This window comes from Geotrypetes seraphini, chromosome 12, assembly GCF_902459505.1.
Source record: "Geotrypetes seraphini chromosome 12, aGeoSer1.1, whole genome shotgun sequence".
Taxonomy (NCBI): domain Eukaryota; kingdom Metazoa; phylum Chordata; class Amphibia; order Gymnophiona; family Dermophiidae; genus Geotrypetes; species Geotrypetes seraphini.
This window is the reverse complement of record NC_047095.1, coordinates 58,444,716-58,456,121: the sequence shown is the minus strand read 5'-3', so window position 1 is coordinate 58,456,121 and position 11,406 is coordinate 58,444,716. Positions and strand designations below refer to the sequence as shown.

General features: G+C 44.0%; 1 protein-coding gene across 1 annotated transcript in view; it reads left to right on the top strand.

Annotated features, from left to right (window-relative positions):
* Window positions 1–464: 464 nt before the first annotated feature.
* SHISAL2A (shisa like 2A) overlaps window positions 465–11,406 on the top strand; it is a 102,473-nt gene continuing 91,531 nt past the window's right edge. The window contains exon 1 of the mRNA XM_033915784.1: window positions 465–1,347. Coding sequence (XP_033771675.1) covers window positions 1,166–1,347 — 182 coding nt within the window. The 5' untranslated portion in view covers window positions 465–1,165. The remainder of the gene's footprint in view (window positions 1,348–11,406) is intronic.

The following is an 11,406-nucleotide window of genomic DNA, read 5'->3' as shown; positions in this document are numbered from 1 at the left end:
TGCCCTCAGCACTTGCTCGCTTCCTTGACTTGGTCAGGAGCTTGAGAACAGGCTGTTAGGCACCAATAGTGTTCCTTCGGGGGCGCTCACAGTGCCAGCTGCAATTTTTTTCTTTCATCCAGTGGGGGCACAACATCTTTCCCCTCTTCATGGGTCCTTTGCAGCCTCCTGCTTCCCCAACAGTGCATCCGCCTGGACACTCCTTATTGCTCACATCCTGTACTCCTATCTTGGGACTGTGCAGCCTCCATCCCCCACCCCTAAAAGGTCCAGCCTGAGCTGAGACTACTGCTAGGACTGTAGGTCTCCACCACTCCCCCTTCCTACACTTCGCTGCTCGGAACTAGGGAGCACTTGCTCACACCTATCTTTTTGGACCGCAGAGTCCTCGTGCAGTCTCCTCCCTTCACACCCCCCCCCCCTCCTAATAGGACATAATTTCCTATTCTGGGAGCGCAGCCTCCTGCTCCCGCCCATAAAAGGTCCTATCCTGGGACTCTGGGTCTCCCATTCCATAGGGTCCGCGGGCTTACTCCCCAGTCCGGGGCTAGAGAGCCCCCGCTCGCACACGCTATCTTTTGGGACCGTGGAGTCCTCGTGCAGTGTTTTCTCCTCAGCCCGAGACACACCCACCCACCCCCTGTCGTGGGATTGTAGAAGGACGGCCACTTCCCCACCCCCACCTTAACGGTCCAGCCCGAGCGCCGCCTCGCGCTTCCCCCTTAGCCCGAGCGCCCGCACGCACGCGCCCCGTCTCGAGACTCCGCGTGCAGCCTCCCCCGCCACCCAGCAGTTGGGACCGTGGAGTCCTCGTGCCACAGTGTTTTCTCCTCAGCCCGAGACACACCCACCCCGCTATCCTGGGATTGTAGAAGGACGGCCACTTCCACACCCCCACCTTAACGGTCCAGCCCGAGACTGCCGAGTCCTCGCGCCGCCTCGCGCTTCCCCCCCCCCCACCATTAGCCCGAGCGCCCGCTCGCACGCGCCCCGTCTCGAGACTCTCAGAGGGTCCGCGTACAGCCTCCCCCCTCTACCAGATTCACGTGGAGCCTCCTCTGCCGGCGTCGAAGCCCTTCTTCTCTCTCCCCGGGAGCAACCGCTCAGTCCGCGCAGGGGGGGGGGGGGAGGAGGCGGCGGCAGAGAGCAGCGCCCCCCCGCCAGCATGAGCGCGGAGTGCACGAGTTACACGAGCGCCGAGAAGGAGCTGGTGAGCGGCTTCAGCTGCCCCCGGGCGGACGGCGAGGCCGGGGCCATCTACTGCTGCGGCTTCAAGGATGTCAAGTACTGCTGCGACGACCCCAACAGCTTCTTCCCCTACGAGCACAGCTACATGTGGTGGCTGAGGTAAGGCGTTGCTCCCCCCCCCCGGCTTGGTCTCTGTGTGGCCCATCCCCGGGCGCAACACTTTCTGCTAATTGCACGTCCATTTCCATCTTAGTTTTTTCTCTTCACCCTCTGAGGGGAACAGGGTATAACGCGGACCTCCCGGATCCCGAGGGGACAGGGTAAAACGCGGACCTCGCGGATCCCAAGCGCAGCTCCTTAAACATCTTTCGTTTGACAGCTGCTTGCAGGTCCGCCTTTTAGCCCTTCGTTTTGCTGCTGTTTCTGAACTCCCCCCCATCTTTTTTTTTTTGTTAGGAAAAGATATTTATTACAATTAAATTCATAATAAAACATTTGCATATGTATTTTATCATTCCTCCAAAATATATTTTATGTTATAACATTTTATAATCAAACAAATATACAACAATATGTTACAAAAAGACATTCTTACAATCAAATTCACAATATATAACATATATATAAGAATGAATTTGAGGGAAACTCTTCAGCCAAGGGAGGTCCAGTGCTGCAGCTGGAAAATGGATTCTCCCTTGGTTCGAGCCGGTCTTGAACCCAGGTCGGCAGGACCCAAGACGGCTGCCCTAACCTCTGAGTCTAGGCTACTTTTGCAGCTGGCAAAATCACAAAGTTTTGCTACTTTTAGTGTCTGCATAGGTCAGGGGTAGGGAACTCCGGTCCTCGAGAGCTGTATTCCAGTCGGGTTTTCAGGATTTCCCCAATGAATATGCACTGAAAACTGCATGCAAATAGATCTCGTGCATATTCGTTGGGGAAATCCTGAAAACTCGACTGGAATACGGCTCTCGAGGACCGGAGTTCCCTACCCCTGGCATAGGTCATGGCTCTGACGGATCCTAATGCTGGAGCTGCTGAAAAAAAAAAAAAAAGGGGGGGGGGTTAAGGGGAGATATAGGAGAAAATAGATTGGGTATATAGAAATATATTTTGGAGGAATGATAAAATATGTATGCAAATGTTTTCTTATGAATTTAATTGTAATGAATATCTATTTGTATCATATTATTGTATATTTATTTGATTCCTTCAATAAAATGTTATAAATTAAAAAAAAAAAATAGTCCGGAGGGTGATCTGGCCTTGGCTAGAGTCGAGCTTTACTGATCGGATCGCGTCATAAGTGTCAGCTGGGACTGAGCTTGTAGGAGCTAATGGTTCATGTTGTGGAAAGTAGCTGACCGTGTGCGTAATAACGGGGCTCCTGGGCATACGGTTGGGCAATTTTTGCACTGGGGTCCAAGATTATCTAGCGGTGCATTTTCTTGTTATCCGTGCCGGGTGGGGGGGGAGGAATCATTTTGGACGAGGCTTCTGTGAATTGCAAAAGCTACCTACATCTTACCCTAGTGCAGACGTAAAACTGAAACGCGGACAAGAGCGAGTCTGTAATTTTATAAAATTGAAGATTTTGTGTATTTTAGTGCTTCAGCCCTGGACAGCCCTCCTCGGACGAAGTTTTGTGTGTGCATTTTATCGAATTAGAACGATTGCGTGAATGGTTAAAGCTCATCATTCTGGATTTTGATACAGATCACAACCTGAGGAGAAAATAAAGTATTGACCGGGGTGGTGTTGTTTGTTTTTGTGTTTTTTTACTACCTGCAGTATTTAACACCAATCCTCTCAACCTTTCCTCCCCTTGTGCCTGGAGTGGAAGGGGGCGAGTGCTATTGACTTTTTTCTTTCAAAAAGAGAGAAAAAAAGTACAATTTAAAAAATACTATCAATTGTACTGTTCGCTGCTGTCTTATATAAGTGGAAGTTTGATTCCCTGGTGGTAATATCATTAGACTACCTCTAGTGGTCAGCTGGCATAATTTTTAAACCCATAATGGGGAAGGAGTGATTAAGGACTGGTCCTGCAAGACACCAGGAGGTCCCAGGAGCTGGTCCTCAGGGGTGGTGGGTAGAGGTCCGGGGACGTCATTAGAGAGGAGTGGGACATGTTTCAGGGCTGTCTTCAGGGATGCTGGTGATTCCTGTGGAAGTTATTGCTTCAGACTGTGTGAAAGCGACTGATGCTCCTGGGGGGTCTCCTTTTACTAAGGTGTGCTAGCGTTTTTAGCGCACGCTACATTGCCGCGTGCGCTAACCCTACGCTATGCGCCAAAAGCTAACGTCGGCTCAGTGGTGACGTTAGCGTCTAGCATGCTAAAACCGCTAGCACAGCTTAGTAAAAGGAGCCACTCAAAGTCCCTCCTTGAGGGCCGCAATCCAGTCGGGTTTTCAGGATTTCCCCAACGAATATGCATTGAAAGCAGTGCATGCACATAGATCTCATGCATATTCATTGGGGAAATCCTGAAAACCCGACTGGATTGCGGCCCTCAAGGAGGGACTTTGAGTGGCTCCTTTTATTAAGCTGTGCTAGCGGTTTTAGCATGCTAGACGCTAACGTCACCACTGAGCCGACGTTAGCTTTTGGCGCATAGCGTAGGGTTAGCGCACGCGGCAATGTAGCGTGCGCTAAAAACGCTAGCACACCTTAGTAAAAGGAGACCCCCCAGGAGCATCAGCCGCTTTCACACAGTCTGAAGCAATAACTTCCACAGGAATCACCAGCATCCCTGAAGACAGCCCTTAAACATGTCCCACTCCTCTCTAATGACGTCCCCGGACCTCTACCCATCACCCCTGAGGACCAGCTCCTGGGACCTCCTGGTGTCTTGCAGGACCAGTCCTTAATCACTCCTTCCCCATTATGGGTTTAAAAATTATGCCAGCTGACCACTAGAGGTAGTCTAATGATATTACCACCAGGGAATCAAACTTCCACTTATATAAGACAGCAGCGAACAGTACAATTGATAGTATTTTTTAAAATGTACTTTTATAAGGAGGGACTTTTAAAAGGAGGGACTTTGAGACCCCTGCCCTAGTGTTATTTTTCTAAAATAAGGCAGAATTTGACGTTCCAAACAACTTGAGTTATCCTGTTTGTATACTGAGACACTTTGCATGCTCTGCATCTCATGTATCCCGCACTGTGATAAACGTAATGCAAATCAAGTGACAATAAAGTTGCCCACTTCCCTTAATGAAGCTTTAATAACTAGGCCCCTAAGCGTTAATGCACAAAATGGGAGGTGGGAAAAGCACCCCCACCTGCCACACCATCCTTCCAGCAAGCGCTGATAAAAGTTGAATGGCATGTAAAGTAGCCTTCGTTACAAGGAGTAGAGTTGATTATAACCTTTGATGTGTCTTAAAGCAAGGGCTGTGGGTGGCATGGGACTATATGTTTGCAAGTGGCATGGTTTGATTTGGAGATGAAAGCTGGGAGAAGTGTGTTTGGTTTTTTTTTAACTCCCCACTTGGGGGAGGGGAAGCGGACTGCCTGCTGCTAAAAGCCCTACTTATGACTTGACTCAGATTTATTTTCTTTTATTTCTCCCAATACTGGGACTGAAGTGCTGAGGTGTAGGCAGCAGATGGAGGAAGATAATGGCCTGATGGAGTTCAGTGCTAATGTTCTGAAACGGTGAGGACAACAGACGAAGTCATTGCAGCCCTGATCTGATCCCATTCTTTCATCCTTGCTTTGATACGCTGATTGCTTTGCTCTGTTTTCAACTGGAATGATACTTACATGGTAGAGATATACATTGAAGTCCTGTTTAGAACAGTATTATTACGTTATAATAATTTTATGTTATACTCATATAAGAGGACTTTTATTCTTTATGCTGAGTTCTTCTACAACTCATATTGCACTATTCTATATATGAGATAGTCAGCCAAAATAATTTGTGTGGTGGTTTGTTTTTTTTTTCATTCCTAAACTAATGTTGTCAAATATGCCTTCTATTCGGGAAAGAGGGCACACAAGGTGCGCTAACTCTACGCTAAGTGCCAAGAACTAACGCCAGCTCAATGCTGATGTTAGCGTCTAGCATGCGCAGCAGTGCAGCGCACACCAAAACCACTAGCGCAGCTTAGTAAAAGGAGCCCAAAGAGTTCACATAATTATTGGTGAATGACATTTTGTTGCAAAAGACATGCTTAGACCCTATTTACAACTCGTATTGCTATTCTATATATGGGATAGTTAGCCAAAATAATTTGTGGTAGTGTTTGTTTTGAGGTTTTTTTTTTTCATTCCTGAACTAATGTTTTCAAGTATGCCTTCTATCTGGTATTCAGGAAAGAGGGCACACAAAGACTTCATATAATTATCGGTGAATGACATTTGGTTGCAAAAGACAGTCCATCCCTTTTCTGTATGCTTAGACCCTATTTACACTTTATATAATGCTACTGCCTGGTGACATCTTGAGAAAACTCTGCAATAACATCTTAGCAAATTTATAAACCTTGCTCAGAAAATGATAAATCTACTTCAGAGGGGAAAATTCCCATGATTCTCTTATCCATTTGCCCCAGTTAGAGTAGCTTATAGTTTATTACTCACATTTATATAAACCATAGGCAGCGGAACGCTTTATTGTTTGGGGAGGCCTGCAAGCTCCGCCCCAGACCCTGCCCAATCTCCGCCCCAGATCTCGCCCCCCTAATAGTATTAATTGTAATCCCATTTTTTCTATTCATTTTTCATATATACATACACAATATAATCTTATTAACAATACATAATGGTTAACCATAAAATTAAACTACACAAAGCACACTGTATGTATGCTTCTCAACGTTCATTCCTACCAGAGCACAGATAACCCCTATGCAAATATGGGACCACAAACTAAAAGTACTAATATATATATAAACGAAATCCTAAGATTTAAGACTCTGCATGCAGTACAACCACAGAAAAATAGAAACAAATGCATTTCTTCCTTAACAGTGCAAAGTATAGACAGAAGATGTAATTTCTCAAAACTGACACAATTCATTCACTAAATTGAAAATAAAATTTCCCCTACCTTTGTTGTCTGGTGATTTTGGTTTTCAAACCATCTTTCCCAATCTCTGGCTGTACTTCCTTCTGTCTGTGCCCTTAACTGTGTATCTAGGGATACCTTATCCATTTGCTGGTTTTCTCTCCTTCACTTTCTGGCATACATCCATCTTTGACCCAAACAGATCGGGGATTTTAAACTGCAGTTCAACTTGAGGGGGCAATACTTTAAAATAGAACAAAACATTAAAAAAAAACCTCTCATCAATGCTGGGCAAGTTTCTCAAATAGTATCTTCATATAACATTTAAAGGCTTTTAAATATTTAAATGTGCTCATAAGCTCTTCAGCAAGGCGCCACAACAGCGGTACAACGTCGCTGGAAAGGTGCTTGAATTTTAATCATAACACATTGCATGGGGCAAGGATACTTGCTTCTACTGGAATGGCAAATGTTATGGCTCTACAAAAGTTGTTTAACAGTAGACCTATTATCTGAAAAGGTCAGTTCACGGTTCCAACACAGTGTGTGTTTCGCTACACTACATCAGGAAGCCGGAAGGATAAGCTTTTAACATTCAACATTCTTCCATTTTTCTACTTTCTTCTCAAAATCTACTTTTCCATTTGTACCATCTCCTCCCTCTTTCTTCTCCCCTGCTCCCATCTATTCATAAGAAGCATTTCTTCTTATCTCTTCCCTGCCACACTCATCACTATGCACCATCTCATCCCTCTATCTCCCCTTTCCCTCCATCCCTATGTACCATCTTGTCCCTCTCCCATGGTCAGACATCTGTCTTCCCCCTTCCCCCTCATATGGTCTGGAATCTTTCTCTTTCCTTCCCATAGCCTGGAATCTCTCTCCTCTCCCATGGTCTGGCATCTCTCTCTCCTTCCCTCCCTCGCGGGAGCAGTTAAAAAGCCCCTCAGCACCGAGCAAAAGCGCCAGAGTGTGTTCGTGCTTGTTGCCGCTGAGCAGCAGAAGAAAATGCATCCCGCAGCTGCCAACACCCACCGGGTTAGCAGCGGGCAGGAGCACGGAAAGCTTGCTCCTGCCCGCTGCACATCTGGACCCCCAGGGCTAAATTTTTGGGGAGGCCACGGCCCCTGTGGCCATCCCCGTTCCAACGCCTATGATATAAACTATAAACTACTCTGACTGTTGGAGCTGATTTTGTGGAGTCTAATTTGACTTCTGCCAACATTGCTTGTGCTATATGTTCTCTCAGGGTTTCTGCAGCTGGCATTGTGCTCGTTGCAGGTTTCTGGGTGTTGCTGCATCTTGCCAGCTTTATCTCCCCCAGCTTCATTGGGAGCACATCTTTAAACTCACCAGAGACATTTCTATTCTGTGGAGAATTCTATGAGCATTGGCGCTAATACCGTCTTTGCCAGTGATAAAAAAGCCTAATGCAGTTTCTTAAAAGGGGGAGGAGGGAGTAAAATATTTACATATATCTCTAAGGGCTCCTTTTACAAAGCCCCAGTAGCAATTCTCGTGTGTCAAATGTGATGAAGGCCTTTCAGTTTCTATCCTATTTGCTGCATGGGAATTGCTACTGTGGCTTTGTAAAAGGGGCCCTAAATTTTCTCAGTTAGGTGTATTTACCTAATTAGCTGGCTTATTTAAAGTTCTAAACATAGTAACATGCCCCATCTTCTACGAAACCGCGTTAGGGTTTTTAGCGCAGAGAGCCGCACTGCTCCCGATGCTTATTGAGTTCCTATGAGCCTTTGGGAGCAGTGCGGCTCTCTGTGCTAAAAACCGCTAGTGTGGTTTCATAGAAGAGGGGGATAGTAAATGATGGCAGATAAAGACCTGAAAGGCCCATCCAGTCTGCCCAATAGTTACACATGTTATATTATTATGTCAGCATACTGTCAATGTAGAAACCTAAGATTTTAATAACATTAGGTTCTATATCAGTGGTTCCCAACCCTGTCCTGGAGGACCCCCAGGCCTATCGGGTTTTCAGGATAGCCCTAATGATTATGCAACCCCCCCGCCCCTCCTGGCCCTTATCATAATTGCGGGGGGGGGGGGGGTTGCGGCTCCCCGGGGTAAGAGGGCTTGGGCTCCCTCCTGCCCGGATTGTTGTCGGGGGGTGGGGTGGGGGTAGATTCTGTAACCGATATTGTTTTTGACAGACACCAGTTACAGAATCCAGCTTTTAGGCGAAGGACTGGCTCTTGTGTTGGGCATTTCGGACTTAGGCTTTTTTTTGGTTGATTATATGTTGTTAGTGTAGACATAGTGGTGGTTTGGGTGTTTAAACAGCTGAACGTAGAGGCAGGCCATTATAAACAAAAAAAAAAAACTCCTTTGGGTGTTTATTTTGGATAATGGACATTTTCCCTGCTTTTACTTTCAACGTTTAGGGCCTTAGGCCAAAAGGGGACTTAGACATTTTTTTTTTTATTATGCCCCTCCACGTATATACTCAAAACATTCTTAAAAACAATACATTGCATCAACTAACATTAATAGAAAACATAATGAATGATAAATGTATTAAAACAAGAAAACTGTGCAATCATGCTAATAAAGGTCCATGTATACAAACACGAAGTGTCATGGGTGGACAGTGCAGCACCATGGAAGAACATGAACTGAATTTAATAGTTTCCATGTAAATAAAGTACGCCGGGTGAGCATGGTATTTCAAGTGCACCAATAAAAACAGCTACCCAGTGTAAAAACAATTTAATAATAAAAAAAAGTTACTTATGCTGTATAAGGCATCAATATATTTAAATTGGCTACCATCAAAAGGAAAAAATAAAAAAAACCAACAACTTATATATAAAAAATGGAAAATAAAAATGCTCCTTTTTTATCAAGTACTCCCAATGAAAAAGGCTCAAAGTTGTGGTTTAAAACTCGCATTAAGAAAACAGATACATTGTAGACAGAGCAAACAATAGAGAGAGAAAGTCTTGCCTTAATGTGGTAGAACAAATTAAAAAAAGGCAAGAGAGATGTCCTTAAAACCAACTGTTATCAATTTATTTATTTTTTTTTTATGTTAAATCATTTTTATTAACCAGTAAAATACAGAAAACGTACAAAAAAAAATCAAAACTGTTGTTTTTATACAGACTCTAACCCCAAACCCCCCCATACCCCCACCCACCCCACCCGGGCAGCAGCGGCGATAACAGGTTCCTAAAGAAAGACATAAGTAGTAGATAACAAAGAGTTTCTTAAATCAATTTATTTTTTAATAAAATGACATCCCAACAAGGATCCAAGTTTCGGCATAAGATTGTGTCTTCATCAGGGGATACTGAGTATGACGGATTGTCAGGACAAGCAAGCTTGCTAAGTAGAACGAAACTGGAGCTGTTCAGAACCAGCGTCAGGACAGAAAACACCGCTAGTTACACACGTCAAACATCTTTCACAACTGTGTTTAAATCGGCTGTCACTCAAAATTGAAAACCAGATATTTTAACAATATCCAAAGTTTGTTTAAAACTCTAAACAATGATTACAAAGCTACATCTAAACAATTCCAGTACGTACATATAGTAGCAATGCATGACTGCATTAAATGATATAAAACTTTAATAAGTTATGTCAACTAAAGGACATGAGACTCATTAAAAGAGTGTAAATGTGCAAAAATACATTAAAATGAAATACCTTAAAAGAGAGCAAGACATACCCTTAATAATATAACAACGCGCTAAAGCCAGCATTCAACCACGCTGTCAGAAAAAAACAAGTGTGCACTACTTAATGGAAGACGCTGGAGCATACACATAAGAAAAACTGTTTGAACGAGCTAAATATAAAATTATTATAAAACATTAAAGACTTGTTTGAAAACCATGCAGTTTGATAAAATAGCTCAAAAGATAGTGACATTTCGATTAAGAGAGCTTTTTTGTTTTTGCTTTGTAAAGCTGATGGTGTTGCTATGTTCATTATATTTCAGTGTCTCTTAGAAGCAATCATCTGGAGAAATTATTTTTAAGAACTGGCTATAAAATAGATTCTTTCTGAGTGCTCTATTATGATTTAAATATGGTAATTTCCCATAATAAATGCCTGCATTTCACCAGTTGTCCTAACAGAGTATTCCAAAATGAGTCTACCTTACAACAAATTTTTAAGAATCAGAATTTGTTTAGATGCCGTTGCTTTTATACAGATTTTTGAGAAGGTGTTTTATTGGTTATTAATGCTATTTTCTTTGGATGGAGGATAACAATTTGGTAATCTGCATCAAATCTATACTGAAATTTGCAAAATGCAAGAAAGAAAATGGGAGAGAATGCGGCGCAATTGTTAAAGCCCCAGCACCCTGAGGTTGTAGGTTTAAATCCATGCTGCTCCTTGTGATCCTGGGCAAGTCTCTCAATCCCCCCATTGCCCCAGGTACATTAGATAGACTGTGAGCCCATTGGGACAGAGAGGGAAAATGCTTGAGTACCATGTAAACCATTCTGAGCTCCCCTGGGAGAATAGCACAGAAAATTGAATAAATAAATAGTATTTTGGGAGAGAGGGGTTACCCTAAGGGATATAAAAAAGCAGTGAAAATGGATAAGAAATTTTATTGAAACTTGCCAGTAAGGAAAAGGAAGATAGTCGTTTGTACCTTACCGTTAATAGTTTTGTAAAGATGCACAGCACCATTTTTGATAGGTTGTGGATGTGGGAATGTTGATGCATACCTTGTGACAGATTTCAGAAGACCAGGGTTGTATGTGTACACTAAGGGCTCCTTTTACTAAGGTGCGCTAGCGTTATTAGCACACGCAGGAAATTACTGCACGCTACACCGTGCGCTACGCTTCTAGAACTAACGTCAGCTCAGTGCTGTTGTTAAGGTCTAGCGCGCGTGGCAATGTACTGTGCGCTATTCCGCGCGTTAAGGCCCTAGCGTACCTTAGTAAAAGGAGCCCTAAAAATCAAAGTATCCCCACACCTGCAAAAGATACAATGGATTTCATATAAAATATCTCTATTAACTTTCAAAACGATGCAAACAAAATCACCCCAATTTATAGACAAATATTTGATCCCATATGAGCCGTCCCACACCCTGGCCTTGCTTGTCCGGTGACTGGTGTCATGGTGGTCTTCATTGGCGTGGTTCCTGTTCCTGCTTCTTTGGTGGCGGCCGGTTGACCTGGATCTGTAGACTGAATTTACTATCAAGCCGCCT